This window comes from Mytilus galloprovincialis, chromosome 2, assembly GCF_965363235.1.
Source record: "Mytilus galloprovincialis chromosome 2, xbMytGall1.hap1.1, whole genome shotgun sequence".
Classification (NCBI taxonomy): Eukaryota; Metazoa; Mollusca; class Bivalvia; order Mytilida; family Mytilidae; genus Mytilus; species Mytilus galloprovincialis.
The window spans coordinates 8,979,873-9,002,433 of NC_134839.1; the positions used below are offsets into that span (position 1 = coordinate 8,979,873).

General features: G+C 32.9%; 1 protein-coding gene across 1 annotated transcript; it reads left to right on the forward strand.

Annotated features, from left to right (window-relative positions):
- Positions 1-331: 331 nt before the first annotated feature.
- Positions 332-19,153, forward strand: LOC143062825 (salivary peroxidase/catechol oxidase-like). The gene is made up of 17 exons (XM_076234637.1): positions 332-625; positions 1,791-1,914; positions 2,579-2,680; positions 3,289-3,446; positions 4,058-4,243; positions 5,140-5,194; positions 6,009-6,109; positions 7,186-7,284; positions 7,765-7,881; positions 10,692-10,880; positions 11,506-11,645; positions 12,932-13,098; positions 15,685-15,888; positions 16,057-16,238; positions 16,900-17,005; positions 17,801-17,879; positions 19,052-19,153. Exons 1-16 carry the CDS (start codon positions 352-354, stop codon positions 17,856-17,858), a joined length of 2,262 nt encoding a protein of 753 aa, XP_076090752.1. The 5' UTR covers positions 332-351; the 3' UTR covers positions 17,859-17,879; positions 19,052-19,153.
- Positions 19,154-22,561: the final 3,408 nt, after the last annotated feature.

Genomic DNA, 22,561 nt, shown 5'->3' on the forward strand with positions numbered 1-22,561 from the left:
AAGGCTTTTCTACCTCAGGAATAGATTATCTTAGCTGTATTTGGCAAAACTTTTAGGAATTTTGGTCCCCAATGCTATTCAACTTCGTACTTTATTTGGCCTTTTTAACATTTGTTTATTCGAGCATCACTGATGAGTCTTTTGTAGACGAAACGCGCATCTGGCGTAAATATGAAATTTCAATCCTGGTATCTATGATGAGTTTATTTAGATCATAACAAAACATAGTTTTTCGAAGAACAATTTAATTTTAGATATGTTCTTAATTACCGAAACTGAGATCCATTGGTTTCTGTTTGACAGTTGAATTAACATATTTCGTTATCCATTTCAACCCATTATTTTGTAGTCATGATGTCATTTCTCCAAGCTGTGCTGGGATTTGCTGTTATAACGGTAATTTGTCAACAGACCTCTGGAAATCTCATAACGTCTAAAGATGAACAGGAACTGACGGAGAAGGAGTTGGAATCATTGTATAAATTGGAAACACTTTTAGATGAGAGGGAAATAATCAACAAAGAGAGGAAGAAAAAAGCTAAGAGCCTAGTACTGTTAGCCTTCGAAGAAGGATTGGAGAAATCTGAAAAAATGGTAGAAAGGCAAACGTATTACAGAAACATTGGTAAATAATGGGAACAAGTCTTGCAAAACTTATTTCTTTCAGGACTTCAAACTACCATTCTATTTTTTTTTCATTCATACCGTATTAATTATTGAGCAGATGAGGCAATATGTATTTCTTTTATTTTCATTTCTTCACTTTCTCTTTTTCAGTCACGTTTGTCTTCAAAATTGTAATGCATGCAGGTGACCTATAGTTATTAACGTCTACGTCGGTTGAGAGATGTCTCATTGCAAGTTAAATCACATCCTATTTTACAAGACCAACCGAATAACGCGCTCTATTCGTACATTATGCTATGTCAGAATATATCTGAAAAATATGTTGATGTACTCCCTTCTCGTTTTTTTTCCGAAATTTAGATAGTCGGACAATGTCTGACGGTTTTTGATTAAACATCTCTTCCGATTTAGTTTACAGCTGGTTGATATAATCCCGCAGTTGTGTGCTTCAATACAATGATGTAGCCTGATCAATATATTTTCCCATAAAAACTGATGCTACTGTCATCTATAATTTAAGGTGTAAGATTTTGATCCATGTTATATTATTGGACGAACTGTGATTTAAAGACGAATGGCTGCATAATCAATTAAAACGCTATACTTAATCATTTTTTTTTTTAAATCAAATTGATTTGGGATCATACAGGTATTAGATATCTAATACTCGTCAGTGATTTTGCAAATACAGATTTTGTTTTAAACAAGTTTTAAGCGAGATAACATTTACCCTCGAATTCTTATTAAAAAGAGTCATCTTCGTTCTTCGAATACGAATTTAATCAATACCTGTGTTCTGATTACATTAAAGAACAGTAATTGGGTTTATCTCACCAATTTCATTGTTTAACACATGTTGTAGCGAACAGCGTTGCAGGTACGGTATTGCAACATTCCAGTTGGTCATTTGTGGTTTGATGACGGGTTTCTCTATAATAATCTTGTTTTAAGAACGAGGTTCTACTCCAGTGCTGAAATTCTAAATGAAAATTATTTAAAAAGCATTTTTGTTGCGAACACCTTGTGCTTTTTGTGCGTTGTTACTTTGATTTATGTGTGAAACTTCTTTTATAAACATTATGCTGTACCTATAAATGTTCCATGCTGGCGGATTATAAGATCATGGTTCTTTTTAAGCATATCCACATGTTGATTATATATAGGTATGGGCAGAAGAAATAAAATAAAACGGAAAAATAACAGACTTTTCAAGATCAGCAAGATGTCCATTGAAAAGCAGGAAGAGGGTTTTATATTACTTAGTGCTAAAAAAGCTCTGGTTAAATTGTAAGTAGCTTGTAGTTAAATGAAAGGTTTAAAGGGAGCAATCCAATAACCAGTAAAAAGGCGGTAGACAAACATTCAAAAAAACACTTTGCACCTGGCTTTCAAAATTGGAATCCTAGTAGTAGGATGCGTTAGTTATTTATAGCAAACTAAACTAGCGCCACATTAGTCCCTAAAAGCTAGCAGAAGCACCCGTCGTGTTACAAGTTGTTCATGTTAAATTCAATCAATTTGCTGATGGTAAAAGGACGAATATGTGACTACGACCATTGGTATATAACCGTGGTCATCTCTGTCACATATATTCTTTAAGGGTTTACTTAATGAAGACTAAAGTATATATTTTTTTAAAGCATGCTAAAATAAATATAATGTATATCAATCATGTCAATGGCCTTTATCAACTGTTTAAATAAAAAGCATTAATTAGGAAGGATGAGAATAGGGGAAAAGGGAAATTACAAATGCGATCTAAATGGTTTTGTTTTAAGTTGCTGTAGTAAAATTTTGGAATAGTGTTAAATTACATTCCAGCAGGTTTTTCAGTTTCACTATTCCTTTGTATAAATGTGGATTTTACATGAAATGTTATTTCTTCAAATTAATTTCTGTATTTTTCTTAATGATGCATATTTTCTGTCGAACTCATGGAATTAATTTTCAGAACTGGAAAGACATTGCAAGAGCTGTCAGGTGATCAAGATTACCGAGAGGCTTGGGATAGTATTTTAGCTGGTTCTTCAATTGATTCAAGTAGAAGAAAAAGGTTGTTGGTGTACTTTATTAGCTTCTTTTCCATGGCAAATAATTATAAAATGTTAATGTGTGCCTGTTATAAACAAAGCATAGAGAAATATAAGTTAGATTTTTTAAAAATAGTAAAAATTACAACAGTTATGTTTGAGTGATACTACAATGTTGATCAATTTCGTTTCTTCTTGTAAATGCACCATTCATCTGTCTATTGTAGTACCCGAATATGTTATGAGATACAAATAAGCAACTAACGAAATGTAATGCCATATGCTATTCCACCAAATTTTTAATGAATTGTTTATTTCGTAACGTGATTACTATTTGGTTTTTACATGTGTTGAATGAATGCAGACTAAATATTAGAAGAAAGAAATATTTTCATTGCAAGGAATTATGTCAAAAAAATAAAAATGGTGGCAATAATGTTCAAGGAATATTGAACATAGCGAAATCACTAAAAAAAAATTTGATAGCAAATATCACTATATTACCGAATATCTGTATCAATGTGCATATAAACTTTGCCTGCAATAGTGAAAAAGTTCCGTAAAAGGTTATTATAGAGATGTGTTGCCTTCCCTTTTTACTTTCTTAACTTAAATTTGAATACCTTTTCAGAAGTACAAAACGCGCAACAACAAACGACTGTCAAAAACTAAGCAGTGTAAATGAATACAGAACTATTGATGGCACGTGTAATAACCTAGACAAACCTAATTGGGGTGCAGCATTCACCACACAACCTAGATTTATAGATGAGGTGTACAGCGATGGCGGTGAGTGCATGTACTAATATAGGTTCATAAGCAAATGGTTAAATCAAAAGCTCAAACACATCAAACGAATGGATAACAACTGTCATATTCGTGAATTGGTACAGGCAATGGTGTATTGAACCTAGTTTTATAACTAGTTTAAACTTCTCAATTGTAATACAGTCGAGAACCATTGATTAAGCTAAATGTAGAGAAGGATCTTCTTACCCATCCAAATCTAAAGCACATGAGATTACCGCTGTTTGGTTCGTGCTGAACAGTCTTTTATTAGTTGACGATGCGTTTTGTGTTTTTCCATCGGAAGGTTCCAACTGCAATAGAAATCATAAGTCAAATAAAAACTGTCCAAGCCAGGACTAAAATAGTTTGCATGATTTTTAAAAAAATTTATGAAATGTAAAAACGGACTCGACGTATAGTTTGTAAAACAGGATGACAATTATGTTTTTATTTTTGTCGTAGACACTAAATTATTTAAAGTAATAGTGATGGCATCCTACGAAATGTAAATGAGATTTTCCATATTCTTGCATTATTATCACATTGATTTACTACAATTTAAATGGTAATTTCAGTGTCTATTTTTTCTATCTTATATTTGTATACTGTAGTTAATACACCCCGGATAAGTGCGGATGGAAAATCAACCCTTACAAGTCCAAGAACAATCAGCAATAGTGTGTTCATAATAAACAATGGGAAGAAAGTATCAAAACCTGAGGGCTTTAACAGTTTGATGAGTCTTAACTGGGGACAATTCCTGGACCATGATATTGTTCTTACACCTACATTCGCCGGTAAATGTATATATATTTATTTATATGTATGAATGTTTGAGGTAACAAATGTACAAAAACAGTTAATTTGTACGAAATTCTGACAGTTGATCCGAATTTTTTAAATAAAATTCTACATTAAACAAAATATTTTACCTTGTAGTAAAACGAAACGGGACAACAGTTCTGACAGGCATGAGATTACATTGAATAATAGGACGGAAAGGAAGCCAAGTGGCTTTAAACATATTAGAACCCTAATTCTCTAACTAGTACAGAAAACGTAGTATTGTTGATAATGAACTAGACCCAACTTCTTCTGCAAAAATTTGATAACCAAATACCGAACGTCAATGTAAATTCAAAAAAGGAAAGTCAAACAAAACATATCAAAACCAAGCGCTCGACTTTATCAACCAATGAAACGACTTGAACTGTCATAATCTGATCTTGTTCTGGAATTCCCTAAGAAAATGGTGGGGTAGACTTGGTTTTTAGATCTAGCTGTAAACAAACAGATGCATATTTAATGTAACGTCTCTGCTATAAACCTTCGATAATCCTCTTGTATACCATATAAATAAAAGAAGATGTGGTATGATTGCCAATGAGACAACTCTTCACAAGAGACCAAATTGACACAGAAATTAAGTTTATGTGAACTGTAGTAGTTATCAGTAATCAGTTCTTGAAATAACATAAACTCTCGACTCTCTCTTGAACGAAAACACGCATTAAACAGTATGTAGATGTTTTAATTTGATGTTTTCATGTTATTGATATAACAGACATAGATATTGAAATTTTGTATTTGCGCCAGACGCGCGTTTCGTTTACAAAAGACTCAATTGTATCGCTCGAATCAAAATGACAGTATTTAGATGTTATGAATTTGATGTTTCCTGATATTGTTACAGAAGAGCATGGAGAAGACATTCAGTGTTGTGAACAAGATTCTATACCAATAAAAAGGTATAAAAACATTTGTATGAGAAACGTATATACTGCAAAGTTGGGCTGTTGAATTTGCTTTACATGGTAGTGATGGTACTTATTTTTTTTTTACAGTTCTTAGCTATTGTAAATATATTGAAACTTTTTGAGGTTAAAACATTAAGAATGAAAAGAAAAATACAAAATACACACAAAACCAAATGCGAAAAAAATGCCTAAGATCAATATACGGTGTAATTTTTCCATTAGTAATTAAACAGTTTTTATGGTATTTTCATGTATTTGGCGAAATATTCATAAAAGTTCAAGCAGAATAATAGTCCGATAATCATTGCTGGTTTTTAAACTGTTGGAGCTACTGATGACTTTAAATACTATTAGGATTCAAATTATTATCCCCCTTGAATGCGTACCAGTAGCGTCATGAGGACACAAGATCGTCTGACTCGATATCACATCTTCTACAATCCAAAGAGAAAATTATCCATTTCACTTTGTTTTTATCAATTGATCGAGCAAACACATAACAAATAATGCATATATTGTAGTCTTTCGGCTCACTCATGAATACTTGTGTAGAATACCATTCTCATGTAGTTTCTACTTTTTAAATATATACATGTTAAAATGTTCACATATTCTGCTTAATACAAAATAAATATACAAAACATTATTACACACCGGTATGAATCAAATTGAATGTAGTCGTTTAAATGGTTATATTACCGAATATTCAAAAGTTAGTTAACAAATTGATGTTAGGGTAAAATGAAGTGTCTATAAATACTTGTAAATAAACAATAATTTCTAAAAGTATTGATTGTTATAATAGGGATGAATGTTTGGGTATAGAGATGATACCAGATGAAGATTTAGATATCAGTTGTATGGAGTTTGTAAGGTCCGCTCCATCACCGGACACAGAATTGAATGGTAAGACTTTGATTATATTCTGTTGCTTGGTTTTCACTCAACATTTGCTAAAGGTACATAATTCAACATAAGATATTGACATTTATATAATTCACTTAGTAACAGTTCACAGGAAAACAGTCACCTTACCCGCACACATATTCTGACTCCTACCCATGCTTGCTCTTTCTCCTTAAATTCATGTGTTAAGGGGAGGACAGAAAATCTTAATTTAAAAGTCCTTGGTATGACCAGGTCAGGGTTGCAGCCAACGACTACCCGCACTCTACGCGAACACACTACAATGAAACAACATATTAATTAATAGATATAGGAAGATGTGGTGTGAGTGCCAATGAGACAACTCTCCATCCAAATAACAATTTATAAAAGTAAACCATTATAGGTCAATGTACGGCCTTCAACACGGAGCCTTGGCTCACACCGAACAAAAAGTTATAAAGGGCCCCAAAACTACGAATGTTAAACCATTCAAACGGGAAAACCAACGATCTTAGGCAGCAACCATTTGATTTTCTGGGGGGGGGGGGGGGGGGGGGGCTATGGTTTTTTTTGGAAAAAAAAGTTTGTTTCCAGTTTTTGGAGAAAAAAGTAATTTTTTTTTGATTCTGAGAAAAAAAAATTGTTTGTTTCACCCTCAGCTGCCACTATATGTTATGCTAAAATTGAAAGAAAAAAATTGTTTTTCGCCGCAGGCGAAAAAAAAAATTTGTCCAGAAAAAAAAACCATAGCCCCCCCCCCCCCCAGAAAATCAAATGGTTGCTGCCTTATCTATATAAAAAACGAGAAACACGTATAAATTACATAAACAAACGACAACTTCTGTACATCAGATTTATTCCTGACTTTAAAAGGACAGGTGCAAACATTTGCAGCGGGATTAAACGGTTTAATGATACCAACTTCTCCCTTTTTCTGAAACAATAGCATAACATCACAACATAGAAAACCATACAATATAATATCAATTGAAAGGCTTAACTCAATCACAAATTGAGTATAGGAATGTGTATGTTTATTATTCCTTCACTTCACGCATCAACAGTAAACATATATTATTCATTTACGATTTCAGCTGGAAACCAAGTAACAAATGCCATAACATCCTTCATTGATGGGAGTATGGTCTATGGAAGCTCAGAAGACGAAGAAAGACAACTAAGGGGAATAGGTGGTAAGCTCTATATTTAACTATACCATTTTGAGTATAATGGATGATCTATGTTATAATTTAAAGCTCCATGGTACAACTGCAATATTCGGATAAGTGATTTGAATTATGATCAAAGAAAAATCGAGAACTTTCAACCTAAGAACCAATAATGCTAATTACGTTAAAAAGACACTATATACACATGATTTACACACTTTTTCTCGGATATTTGGAGATATTATCTCCACTTATCTGTGAGATATAGGGTTGAATTCTTTTATTGTTAGTATAACATATCCAGTAAATTTTAAGAACATGCTTTCATTCAGAGTAGTGTTGTATTAATTTTCGATTAACGAGTACAATTTATTTGGCGTTTTAACTCCCTTTTAATTTTTATTTCAAGCTTCTATATATTACGTGTTTTCAAAGTTTTGAATGAATTCTCTTGTAATATAACATATATAGTTTAATCTCAATAAATAGAATATATTTTTGTAGGAAAAATGGTTGTAAAATCTGTGTCAGGTGGAGACTTGTTACCAGAGGATACGTCTGGTGAAGCTTTCTGTACCCTTACCGGAAGTAATCCCGTAGATGACTATTGCCAAAATGCTGGTATTGATATAAAATATTATCGAAGAGCTGTCCTGTCTTCGTTTCATTTATTTATACATATTGGAATGTTTACCACCATTAAAGAATTCATGCATTACTTTCAACATTTACATGAACACATACCATGGCTATGATGGCTACGAGAGTTTTTTTTAACGGTTTCCTGTAGAGATCATATTGTTGCTTTATTTCTCGAACCAAGTCCGCTTCCATGAGAAACTATAGATAGTAGCCTGGTACATGTGTTAAAACATTATTACCAGCTTATCCCGTTATTGATGACATAGCAATATGTCCAGTAAAAAGTGCCAACCGTCCAAAACTGAACGCAAATGTGCTACTTGCGGACATATTATGTAAAAAAAGTTTTTCTGCATCTACAAATTTTTCGAGTCTGGTCTCCAAGGTTTCTATCAAAACTGATTAGGCCAACTAAAATTAATTAGTAGATTTTCATCCAAACTTTTGAAAAAAATGGGGCGGGTGGTAGGATTTTATTTTTTAAATTTTATTTCATATAAAACCGTCTTGTCATGAGTTCTTCATACCGCGGGGGTATAAGCAAGTGTTTTAAATTTTTTTTATATATCATGTATATACATGCCGTATAAGGAATCATGAATAATTTTTAAACTCTAAAATAAATATCTCTTGATTGGCAACTACTGTTATACATGTAATTGCCGTTTTAGAAACCTATTTATAGTAAACATCAAAAACAAAGAGAAATGCTCTCTTCAGTTGGACTATACCTAAACCAAATTTATTTTGCTTTCTAAGCGATGATTTGCAGTCCCCATAAAATTAAGAAAATGTATTGGTACAACTGTATGCAACACAAGTATTATGAGTACAGAATAAAATTAAAACTAATAAAAAATAAAAATAATTTGATGTAAAACATGAACTTTACTAAAAAGAAGTTGTTGTTGAAGGACTAAATTGAGGGTATTGGAACAGAAGGTGTTTGCAGTTTGTCAACAAAAAACAACAGACATGGGTAAATCTAAGGGCTTGCTATTATAATAAAATGCGTATGTTTGTCGACTTTTTTTTCCAATATATGGTCATAAATCTAACAAGTTTGTGCTTGTGTCCATTTCTTGAATCCAGTAAGGTTTTTTGTACCAATTTGTTCCATAATTCTTACACTTTGGATATCATTCACAGTCCAAATTTCCTGACACAAAGTCATTGTATAAATAAATAAAAAAGTACGGGTTTCTAATCACTTGTGACATACCGCAATTTGCGTTCTTGGACACAGCGTTTTACTCATAACTCGAATATGTCATGCCCTTCTCGTTATCAATCTCTATTCTTGGTAGATGATATTGTCATCATAGAGCAGCATAATATGGGGACGAAGTCCCCAATTACGGTAGAAAAATCAATAAAAAAAAAAAAAAAAAATCGGGAAAATTTCCCGAATTTTTCATTCTACTAATGAACTCAAAATCGTTAACTTTTTTTTCAGATCTACTTCCTGTTCCGGTTTTCTCCGCTTTTGCGCAGATATCTGTCTTGTTTGCATGAGACTTTGAAAAAAATTATATTTATCAGTCTAGTAAAATATAAGATTGGATCTCAATACAAATTCAATTTTAATAATTGTTTGATATAAAAAACGTTACCTGATGAAAGCGTTTCTTTTGTTTACATCAAATATGACGTCATAACTTAAAGAACGTCACAGCTAATTCCATAACAACAGAATCAAAATCGGGAACGTTACGTAGGTATTTCGGTTTCTTTTATCAACGTGATTGAATTAAAAAATAATGCATACAGACTTCGTCCCCATTCACAGGTTATGCCTGCCTCATATTATTGGGACGAAGTCCCCAATGACAGAAGAAACATCGATAAAAAAAAAAAAAAAAAAAATCTGGAAAATTTTTCCGAAATTTTCATTGTACTAATGAACTCAAAATCGTTCAATGTTTTTGATGTCATGTTTTGAATTCCCGCATCTGCGCAGAAATCTACAATGTACTTCCTTTTTCTGGTCTCGTTTGTATGAAACGTTGAGTAAAATATATATTTATCAGTCAGGTATAAAATAGGAAGGAACGCAATACCATCATTTTTAATAATTCCTTGATATGAAAAAAACGTTACCTGATTATAGCGTTTCTTTGTTTACATTGCATATGACGTCATAACTTAAATAGCGTCACAAATAAAATCCCGTACAACGGAACCAAAATCGTAAACGTTACGGTATTTCCGTTTCTTTTTTCTAACAAATATTTAAGATACAAAAAAATAATTCATACAGACTTCGTCCCCATTTACAGGTAATGGCTGCCTCATATTATGTCGACTTAATCATTTTCGTTAGAATAGTATACACTAAATAGAAAACCGAAATTTGAAACAGGAAGTTTCGAATGAAACGAAATTATCGATGTTTCCCGCTAACGGACATGAACGCAATCCGGAAATCGTAATTTTTTTTAAATAAAAAAAATAAAAAAAAAATTAGGGCGGGACGATTTCAGAGGGGCGGGCGGGCGGGGATGAAAATCTATCAATTAGTTTTAATTGGCCTTATAGAGAGTGAACACGTTATTCAAAAAGGTTTGTTCACATATGTATAAGGAAAAAAACCCGGGATATGTACGTGAATGAAACAGTAATCCAAAGAGAAAAAAATCAAAAGACCTCTTGAGGTCAACACCAGTAACGTATCTATACAATATGTCTTTACGACAATTATACAATATGTCTTTACAACAATTATACAATAAGTGTCTATACAACTGTTATCTTTTATCATCATATTTCATGTAATTGTATTTGTATAGGTGATATAAGAGTGAATGTTCAGCCTGGATTGGGACATCTTCATTTGCTTTTTGTTAGAGAACATAACCGCATCGTTGGTGAGCTGAAAAATGTCCAACCCTCTTGGACAGGGGATCAGCTATACAACGAAGCTAGAAAGATTGTTGGTGCTATTATACAACATATAACCTTTAATGAATATTTAGAAAGTATGTTTAACATAGAAAAGATTAAACGGAAATTATGAATATTTTGCAAGTACATATATGTTTAACATAGAAAAGATTAAACAGAAATTATGAATATTTTGCAAGTACATATATGTTTAAAATAGAAAAGAATGAAGGGAAATAACTCTTTATAATGTTTGTGCGTTCGAAGTGCTTTTCGAACACCAGAAACGCTCAAATCAAAGGATTTGAAAGTGGGGAATGCATAACAACTAGAAACTTTCATTCTCATACTGGCAATATTTATTTAATTCAACAACTCATTATTATTACAACATAATCTCAAAAGCCTCTGTTATATACATGTCGTGTATTAGAAGGAAAGAAAAGCGAATAAGAAAACGTGTTTCTAAAATATGAGACTTTCAAAACAAGCTCATTTTACAATAAATAAAAATGATTCGTCCAATTGAGGCCTACATATTCCTAAATATATATATCAATCTACAAACATATTCATCACACTAACAAAATTGCTATTTAAATGCTAAGTGATCGCTTTAATTACCAGTTAGAAGAAACCACTCAATGTCCGAGCATTGAATGAACATTGCTGGTCAAATTGTAATCTTGAGAAGGACAAATTTCTTTTTTTTGTTTTCAGATCTGTTTAGTGACGAAATTCTCGATAAGTATGGCTTACGTCTATTATCTGAAGGGTACTCAGCAGACTACAACAAGAATATCAATCCTGGAACGAGAGTTGGGGTGGCAACAGCGGCGCTACGCTTCGGTCATACACAGGTTAAAGGTCATTTTATTCAACAATTTATATATTGTATGACGAAATGGGTTTAAAATTTGAACATTTTGTACAGATTTGGCATTTACAAATCCACCATATTCGTATTTTTTTTCTTTTTTTCCACTAAATAATTCAAAATTTAATTACTATGTGAAACTCATCTATCCCTTCGAACTAGAGATAAAGGATACTACAGATACAGTTAAGTCGGCCTCATATCTTGACTTACATCTAGAAATTGACAATGAGGGTCGATTGAAAACAAAACTTTACGACAAAAGAGATAATTTCAGCTTTCCAATTGTGAACTTTCCATTTCTAAGAAGCAACATTCCAGCAGCACCTACATACGGGGTATATATATCCCAATTGATACGATATTACCATGCTTGTATTTTCTATCATGATTTTCTTGATAGAGGGTTGCTGCTCAAAAGGAAGCTGTTAAACCAATATTTCGAAATGGTGAAGATGAAATCATCCATTCGTAAATTTTACGGACGCCATCACGAGTTGGTTGACCGTTATGGAATCACCGTTTCACAAATGATATCGGATATGTTCCTTACGTCGTAACTACAATCCCCTTCCCTTTCATAAATGTGACCTACCGAATTAGACTATTTACCGGATCTGTAATTACATAAGCAACACGGCGGGTGTCACATGTGGAGCAGGATCTGCTTACCCTTCCGGAGCACCTGAGATCACCCCTAGTGGGGTTCGTGTTGTTTATTCTTAAGTTGTCTATGTTGTGTCATGTGTACTATTGTTTGTCTGTTTGTTTTTTTTTTCATTTTTAGCCATGGCGTTGTCAGTTTTTTTTTTTCGATTTATGAGTTTGACTGTCTCTCTAGTATCGTTCGTCCCTCTTTCATGGGATTTTAAAACATTTTCTCAATTCTTGTTCGTATCTAGATAACTATAATTGAAAAGGTGCTCGCCGCGATATCATACTAGCCTTGCTGTTCTGATGCGGCGTAATGCAAACACCAATCATTCAATAGTTTTTAATTAATACAGACATATAAATATTTTATATTGGTTCAAATGATTTCTGTAATTAAGGCGAATTCATGGATGAAATCTGGAAATTGTATTTCCGCAGATGAAACATTGGCGCAAAGGAACAATAAATTGACGCAACATGATAACTCTCACAGATTCCATTGAATTTCAACCGGTTCTTTCCCAAATCAAACATTCAATTTACGTACATTGTATCCCTGTGTTGGTTTTTTAAAGACTTCTATGATTTCTATATACAATTATCAATTATTGTTAGATTCCACATGAAATGGCATACTTGTCCAATGACTACAATACCACGTCATCTGTAACAGAAATGCAGTCCACTCTAAAAAATCCACACTTATTGGTAAACAAAGCAGGATCTAGGATATTAGATTTGGTTAGATATATGACAACCCTTCCAACAAGAGCCTCAGACAGGTAAATTATCATATTGTGATAATTGTTTCTTTGTTTTCAATGAAAAAGATAAAAACAAATAGCAATTAGTTTGTTCCTTATTTCGAACCTAGGTACATGTATTGGTATAGGAGTGCCTTGACCGAAGCTCTTGATCTTTAAAAATCAAGTACAATCATTATACATTATTTCATCAATAGGGAACAATTAAAAGATAAATGTATAAAAATATAAAATGTGGTTTGATAGCCAATGAGACAACTCTTCACTAGAGACCAAATTACACAGAAATTAACAACTATATGTCACCTTACTGCCTTCAACAATGAGAAAAGCCCTTACCGAATAGGCAGATATAAAAAGCCCCAAAATGACAAATGTAAAGCTATTCAAACGAGAAAATTAACGGCCTAATTTATGGACAAAAAATGAACGAAAAAACAAATATGTAAGAACTGTTCCATGTGGAAATGATAGAGTGTGATGTGATTGCCAATTAAAACAACTATCAATAATTTGAAGAGACCAAATTATAATAGAAAAAAGCAACTAAATGTTTACGTACGGCCTAAACAATTAGCAAATATCATACGGTATATAAAGCGCCATAAAAATAAAAAAGCCTCAACAAGACAAAATATAAAATTGCATTCAGAGCACAAACCCAATGATGAAACAGTTGAGAATTAAGGCAAATTAACAGACATCAAACAACAATAATCAATGACGTCGTTTTAAGTTTTATTGCAATGTCTGTGACCGCGATATACTTATGATTTTAAACCATCTATACTATTAAACGAGAAGACCTCATTTTGTGTGTCGCTTCTCTTCCTTCCACAATAAATTAATCATCATGCCTCTGTGTTCTTTAGGTAACATGCATAGTCGCATTTGTCATGCATTCTTATGATTATTCAGATTGAGTTATTTTGGGAGAAAAACGACAAAATAGGTATCCGGATATTGTTTCCGTTATCAGACTGACTTTTAGTCATAGATAAGACTTCCGGTTTTAAACATGCACAAGAACAACCAATCGTATGATAGATTACAAAAATGAAAAATAAATAAGCCAATCAGAGCGTTCTCCATATCATGGTTTTTAGATCGCAAGAACCACAACTATTATACCTCTTTAGAGTCAATTATGTGTTCGCGTTTATCAACCTGTAAACTACGATTATACTACTATGATATACAGAGACTCGCTGTATTCTGTCTACCTTTTTCTGGTATATTTACTATCTAAGGGGTCATACCAGTTGCATATATATATTGAAATAAGTAAAACATGTGGAAAAAAGAATGTGTCCATAGTATACGGATGCCAAATCAGCAATATCATTTACTATGTTTAGTTGACCGTGAAATGGGGTAAAATCTCTAATTTGGCATTAAAATTAGAAATATCATATCATAGGGAACATATTTACTAAGTTTCGAGTTTGGTTGGACTTCAACTTCATCAAAAACTACCTCGACAAAAACTTTAACCTGAAGCGGGAAAGACGGACGAACGAACGAACGGACAAACAGACTAGAAAACATAATTCCCATAAATGGGGCATACACATTTATTGTTGAAAGTGAAAACTTTAGCCTGAAGCCGGACAGAAGGACGGACAAACGAACGAACGGACGAACAGACTAGAAAACATAATTTCCATAAATGGGGCATAAAAATTATTGCTGAAAGTGAAAGTAGTGATTTGGCCAAAATGAAAGTAGGATAGAGATTAGAGGGAGGCGGGACTTATTCGGGACGTCGGGATCGGGTGTTTTTAAGCTCGGGATTTCGCGATTGATCTTTACGGGATGCGAGAATATTTTTTTTAATTTCGGGATGTCGGGATATGAATTTCGTTAAAATACGAACCTCGGGATTTCATGTTTTTAAGCCCGGGATTTCGGTATCAGGGCCCCTCAGACCACCCCTCAAATGAGCCGTAGTCATTTATACGAGATTCAAATCCTACCATTGGCATGTTAATAGGGCTTTCAATATGAAAAGCACTGATGGATTGTCCTAGAAGCACATTTTATTAGAATAATAATGGTCTATAAGCAGTTTCATTTATTTCATGTTTGAAGCGGTACAAATTTTTAATTTAATTTGACTTTTACTAAAAAATGTATTGTAGCAAAGGGGAAGAATAATTGTGGTATAGGGCCAGAAACACAAAAAATAATTGAATTTAACAGAAAGAAACACATAACGGACTTTGGAAAAAAAGGGAGAGGTCTTTTGATACCTTATATGAAATTCTCCAGTTATAATATCTTTTACAAAAAATCATCCTACAACAGTTTACAAGCTGTATATGCCCGCGATTTCGCGGGTGTATTCTAGTTTTCTTTAAACAAGCGTGTACCTAATTTAGGAATATGGCAGTTTTTTTTAACCGTTTCGTGTTTGATAACGATTTTTTTCAGTGGACTTACCCCTTTTAAATTTTGTTTATATACTAGATATTAAGTATGAAGGGAGAGTTATTTCTCTATGTCTGAATATATAAATATGAATATATACATGTATCATAACACTATCATGTTTACTAGACAAATTCAACGTCAAGGATCAAATCACTTGAACTTTCTTTCCAGGGAATTCGAAGGTGCCATTAGAAATCATTTATTTAATGGCCGGTTGGATTTGACAAGTTTAAACATACAACGAGGACGTGATAATGGATTACCATCGTATACAGCATGGCGGGAGTTCTGTGATCTTTCTGTTCCTTCGTCAGATGATGATTGGGACTCACCTACAGACTTACTAAACAGAGGGAAATTGCGCAAGCTGTACAAGTAGGTATATGTTAAAGAAAAAAAGAAATTTGATGACACATAAGTACGTGACAAATGAAAATGATATTTTGCAAAAAATAAATTACTTTAAATTATTACTAGCAGCACTAACAAAATATACAAAATTCGTTTTCAATGATGATATTTTATTATTCATTGAATTTATAGGAGTGTTCATGATATTGACCTCTATGTTGGAGGCATATTAGAAAGACGAATGAAAACTTCTGCTGGAGACCAATCTTACCTGGGTCCAACATTTGCTTGTATTCTTGGCAAACAATTTCAGCAACTGAAGCTCGGCGATAGATTTTGGTACGAACGACCACATCCAGAGGGATTTAGGGAAGGTTTGTATTGAAGTTCAAGTTATTGTTGAAGTTATATTTCAACTACACCTTGCTGATTGCAATTTTAGTAAAATCGATACAATTCTCCAAAATTTTCTGTTATGTTGCATTTGAATCTTGATAAACCCATCAAAGTAGTTAAACAATAAACAATTCAAATAAATCAGTTTGGACAGATTTTTCTACGACATGCTTATACCATTCCAGGAACATCTGATATTGTATTGAGTTTTCAATGGTGTCCTCATTGTCAAAAGCTTTAGTTTTTGGCTGTTTCCTGTAAGTATGTTGTTCCGTTCGACTCTATTGTTGCTTTACTCTGTTTATTTTATGTGGCATGTTGCATATTACTGTGGAAAATCAATTAAATCATCTACTATTTCACGTTTAAATGTGATAGTCCATGCTATCAGTTTAAAATGTGGTCCTAAGAATCATTCCGTCAGAATCATAAATTCATAAAAATAAAGTGAAAAAGAAATTATTTTGAATTGTCATCTCTTATTCTTTTTGTGTCTAGGATTCATGATTTGATTAGCGGTAAGAACTATAAACTTATTATTTAAGTCTAAAATAATAGCCACGTTCATGTTGTTTAATCAATATCGTTTTATTCCATTTTTTAAAGATGCCTTTGACTTTCAATAATGATATGTTGTAGAGCAACTTCAAGAGATAAGAAAAGTAACGTTGGCGACTGTGCTTTGTGCAAACACAGACGGACTGACCGAACTACAAACACTCGCGCTTAGAAGACCAAGCAGAAGGTAAAACTATTCTTGTAATAGACGAGAGGCGAAAGCTTCCAAAGAGATAACCAATCCCATAAGTCTGAAACGAACTGTCATAGCAAAAAACGAAAAACGACCAAAAGCCAAACAATAGTATACAAAACACAAGATAAAAAACTAAAAGACTGGGCAACACAAACCTCAATAAAAACGGGAGTGATCTCAGGTACTCCGGCTCAAGAATTGTAGGCAATATGCAATTATATTCATGAGTTTCTTTTAACATATATTCTTATATTTGATATATTTCTTTTTAGTGATGATGAATACAAAAAGAATATAGATAATACGTCAATGTCAACTCCAAACACACAAGAAAATAAATCGACCTTGTAAATTTCAACCTATTGTCTTCGACTATAGACAAAGTGCTATACAGTTTTTCATTTCCTATCAAAAGTCTGAGGTTTTCACAGGGCACTACAGCTTCTTCTACCAATAAAAACTGGCCGCCACGAAATAGCAAAAAAGCGGTGCTTAATTGTGGCGTTAAAGCAAAAACAAAATCATATCAAATCAAAATACAGTTTTTCAAAGTGACTATAAATCGTCCGTGTCCGATTAGCTGTGAAAATCTTAACAGAAACCGTCAACCATCTGCTTAGCGGGCAAATGTATCATTCACGTAAAATTAAGATCAGATCTTAAGATTTCTGGAGAGACTACATATTTATCAAAATGTTATTACTAAAATATCAATTTGATTAACCTATCCCACAACGATGTTAGTGTTTGTTTGCAGTTTATGCTTACGTATTGCATTTGTTTTAGGAGAAACTGTAATGACGAACGATTTATTCCAAAGATTGATTTTAATAAATGGAAATAGATATTGGTGAGACATTATGAAGTAAGTAATTGGCGAGAAGGTTATTAACAGACCATCATCAATAAAAAATATATAATCGTACAAATTATTAAGCTTTCAAAGAAGCTTAAATCAAATGCTCCTGAATCAGTCTAAGTACAAAATACTGTGAGGGAAGTTATAATTGGTCACTCTTCATTTTCAACAATTATTAACATAAAAATTCATTGACCTAAGGTTTAAATAATATCAAGTCGTTGCTTTATGTTGATTTAATCTATGTAACTTCACAGATGAGGTCAAAACACTTATAATTAAAATCAAATATTTTGTCTGAATTGATCGAGGATGTGACATTTTAAAATCCAAACACGAAATTGAATAGAAAATAAAATTTCACACGTGAATTCTAGAAGATATTATATTTTCAGTGTCCACAGTAATTTCGATGCAAATATTTAAGATATAATTAAATGTTGTTTTAAAACATTACTTCACTTACAGTCAAAGAAAATGGTATTTTATCTATCTTGCGAACAACATTTTATTTCTGGTATCTATGATGATTTTTACACAACCACTGGGTCGATGCCACTAATATTGGAGGTCTTCTCCCCAATGGTTTCACCAGCCCAGTAGCCAGAACTTCTGTGTTGACATGACTTATTGTTGATATGTTCATAATCATTACATTGAAATATAACTGTTTGCATAACTTTTTCAAAATACTAAGGATACTAAAATAATCAGAAATAGGTTACATTACCTGTATTTGGCAAATCCTTGAGGAATTTTGTATCCTCAATATTTAAACTCTTCAACGTCGTACCTAGTTACCTTTGATAACTATTGACCTGTTAAATTGCTTTGATTCGGGGTCTCTGATGAGACTTGCAGACAAAATTTTGATCCTAGTTTCTATGTTGAGTACATTTACAACCGACATTATGATATTAGCTTCATAATGTGTCATTATATAGCAACGTTATTACATTAAGTTTCTTTATATATAACTAGCTCCATTATCAAAGTTCCATTGAATAACTTGCCACAATACCAAAGTGTCGTTATGTTTCACAGTGACATTGTCGAAGTTGCATTATATTTAATAGCGATAATTTCGAAGTTTCATCAAGTTTGATGACGAAAAATTATATAAAAACACACTGTATTGTAGAATTGATCAGTTATCTTCTTATTGTTCTTTATTTTAGGTTAAAACTGACCAACGACAGGACTGCCTCAAACAAATTATGATAAAAGATATGTCTGTTATCTTTATAGTTTCTCCTTTTAATAAACACATATTTTTCTTGTTGATGTAGGCTTAATTCATTCAATCAATTATAAATTGTCCGAAGTTTTTGTTGGTTCCATTTATTGAACATATTGCCTCGGAATTGTTCCCAGATTTTTAGAATCTATAAAGAGATGTATATGGCTTTGTGTTTCTGTGTTGTTCGATAGTTTGCCACATACATTCTTTCATTCAAGAAATACGGTTTTAAAAAAAGCAGTAAAAAAGTCGACCCAATGAAAAAATTGTACATAATGACCCTTTTTGTATTTAAAAGTCAAAAGGGATCGGCATCTTGACTTTAAATGTGATGATACAAAGTGTAATATTAATCACTAAAACCATTATTTACCTCGAAATAAGATATTGAATAACTAAATTTTCAGAGGTTAATAGCTTATATTAAAATTCAATCTGCATATTTTTGAGTTTCCCTTTGTACCACAAGGGGACAGTCGTAATCAACACATTACATTTATAGGCTTGGGTTATCGTATTTCTTTTGTATTGTGTATTCTGGAATAAAGAATACTGTCATTTCATAATGGGTAGACTTAAAGTTGATTTCAGTTGTGAAAACATTTCATTCAACATTAACCGCATAACTGCCAAAAAAAGTATTACTTTGCATTCAGACTTAGCACAAAAGACGAAAATCAAGAAAGGAATTGAATAATACCAATTATGTCGTAGGTAAAGAGATGTTAGTAAATTGTTATATTTATTTAATTCATGATGCAAGAGAACAATAGGGAAAGCACATCAATCTGTATAATTATCTTGCAAAGGGTGACATAAAGGAAGACTTATTGGACTGATCATTGTCCAAATTTGGATCACAATTTCAACAGTGACTTAAAGTGAACTGTATGTTTAGATAAAAGTTCTACCAAATCAAAGAAGACGGGTTTCAAAATTATTGTGAAACTGTCTATTCTAGAGGTGGCGTGAATCAGATGTGGATACTTAAAAATTCCAAAGATCTTTTAGAGTACATATAATCTAACTCTCTTTCATCTTGTGACAGTATTAAAACATTTGACTTTTCTACTCTTTACACAAGTATTCCACATTCCAAACTAAAAGACAAATTGAAAGAGTTGGTATTGCTATGTTTCATTAAAAAGAATGGCCAACGTTGACACAAGTATCTTGTCTTAGGGAGGGATAAATCCTACTTTGTAAAGGATCACTCTGATTCAAACAAAAAATCTCTGAAACTGATATTATCAAGATGCCTAATTTCTTGATTGACATATTTGTTACGTTCGGAGGACGTGTGTTTCAACAGGCTGTCGGCATTCCAATGGGAACAAATTGTGCCGACTTGTTTCTTTATTATTATGAGGCTGACTTCATGCAGGAACTTCTTAGGAAGAAAGATAAGAAATTAGCGATATCCTTTAACTCTACTTTCCGCTATATAGATGATGTTCTTTCACTAAATAATTCAAAATTTGGTGACTATGTGGATTGCATCTATACCATCGAACTAGAGATAAAGGATACTACATATACAGTTAAGTCGGCCTCATAATTGACTTACATCTAGAAATTGACAATGAGGGTCGGTTGAAAACAAAACTTTACGACAAAAGGGATGATTTCAGCTTTCCAATTGTGAACTTTCCATTTCTAAGTAGCAACATTCCAGCAGCACCTGCATACGGGGTATATATATCCCAATTGATACGATATTCCCGTGCTTGCATTTTCTTTCAAGATTTTCTAGATCTGTTTAGTGACGAAATTCTCGATAAGTATGGCTTACGTCTATTATCTAAAGGGTACTCAACAGACTACAACAAGAATATCAATCCTGGAACGAGAGTTGGGGTGGCAACAGCGGCGCTACGCGTCGGTCATACACAGGTTAAAGTTCATTTTATTTAACAATTTATATATTGTATGACGAGATGGGTTTAAAATGTGAATATTTTGTACAGATTCGGCATTTACAAATCCACCATATTCGTATATTTCGGTTGTTTTTCCCACTAAATAATTCCAAATTTAATTACTATGTGAAACTCATCTATCCCATCGAACTAGAGATAAAGGATACTACAGATACAGTTAAGTCGGCCTCATATCTTGACTTACATCTAGAAATTGACAATGAGGGTCGGTTGAAAACAAAACTTTACGACAAAAGAGATAATTTCAGCTTTCCAATTGTGAACTTTCGATTTCTAAGAAGCAACATTGCAGCAGCACCTGCATACGGGGTATATATATCCCAATTGATACAATATTACCGTGCTTGCATTTTCTATCATGATTTTCTTGATAGAGGGTTGCTGCTCAAAAGGAAGCTGTTAAACCAATAGTTCCAAATGGTGAAGTTGAAATCATCCATTCGTAAATTTTACGGACGCCATCACGAGTTGGTTGACCGTTATGGAGTAACCGTTTCACAAATGATATAGGATATGTTCCTTACGTCGTAACTTCAATCCCCTTCCCTTTCATGAATGTGACCTACCGATTTAGACTATTACCGGATTTGTAATTACATAAGCAACACGACGGGTTTCACATGTGGAGCAGGATCTGCTTACCCTTCCGGAGCATCTGAAATCACCCCTAGTTTTTGGTGGGGTTCGTGTTGTTTACTCTTTAGTTTTCTATGTTGTGTCATGTGTACTTTTGTTTGTCTGTTTGTTTTTTCATTTTTAGCCATGGCGTTGTCAGTTTTTTTTTTATTATGATTTTGACTGTCTATCCGGTATCGTTGTCCCTCTTTCATGGGATTTTAAAACATTTTCTCTATTCTTTTTCGTATCTAGATAACTATAATTGAAAAGGTGCTCGCCGCGATATCATACTAGCCTTGCTGTGCTGATGCGGCGTAATGCAAACACCAATCATTCAATAGTTTTTAATTAATACAGACATATGAATATTTTATATTGGTTCAAATGATTTCTGTAATTAAGGCGAATTCATGGATGAAATCTGGAAATTGTATTTCCGCAGATGTAACATTGGCGCAAAGGAACAATAAATTGACGCAACATGATAACTCTCACAGATTCCATTGAACTTCAACCGGTTCTTTCCCAAATCAAACATTCAATTTACGTATCCCTGTATTTTTTTTAAGACTTCTATGATTCCTATATACAGTTATCAATTATTGTTAGATTCCACATGAAATGGCATACTTGTCCAAAGACTACAATACCACGTCATCTGTAACAGAAATGCAGTCCACTCTAAAAAATCCATACTTATAGGTAAACAAAGCAGGATCTATGATATTAGATTTGGTTAGATATATGACAACCCTTCCAACTAGAGCCTCATACAGGTAAATTATCATATTGCGATAATTGTTTCTTTGTTTTCAATGAAAAAGATAAAAACAAATAGCAATTAGTTTGTTCCTTATTTCGAACCTAGTAACATGTATTGATATAAGAAT

What these genes read in the sequence shown, in the direction of transcription:
- LOC143062825 (XM_076234637.1), top strand. Translation starts at nt 352, where the DNA reads ATGATGTCATTTCTCCAAGCTGTGCTGGGATTTGCTGTTATAACGGTA. An exon ending in GATTCTATACCAATAAAAAG is followed by an intron (nt 5,195 to 6,008) that starts GTATAAAAACAT and finishes TTGTTATAATAG; the next exon opens with GGATGAATGTTTGGGTATAG. An exon ending in CCAACAAGAGCCTCAGACAG is followed by an intron (nt 13,099 to 15,684) that starts GTAAATTATCAT and finishes CTTTCTTTCCAG; the next exon opens with GGAATTCGAAGGTGCCATTA.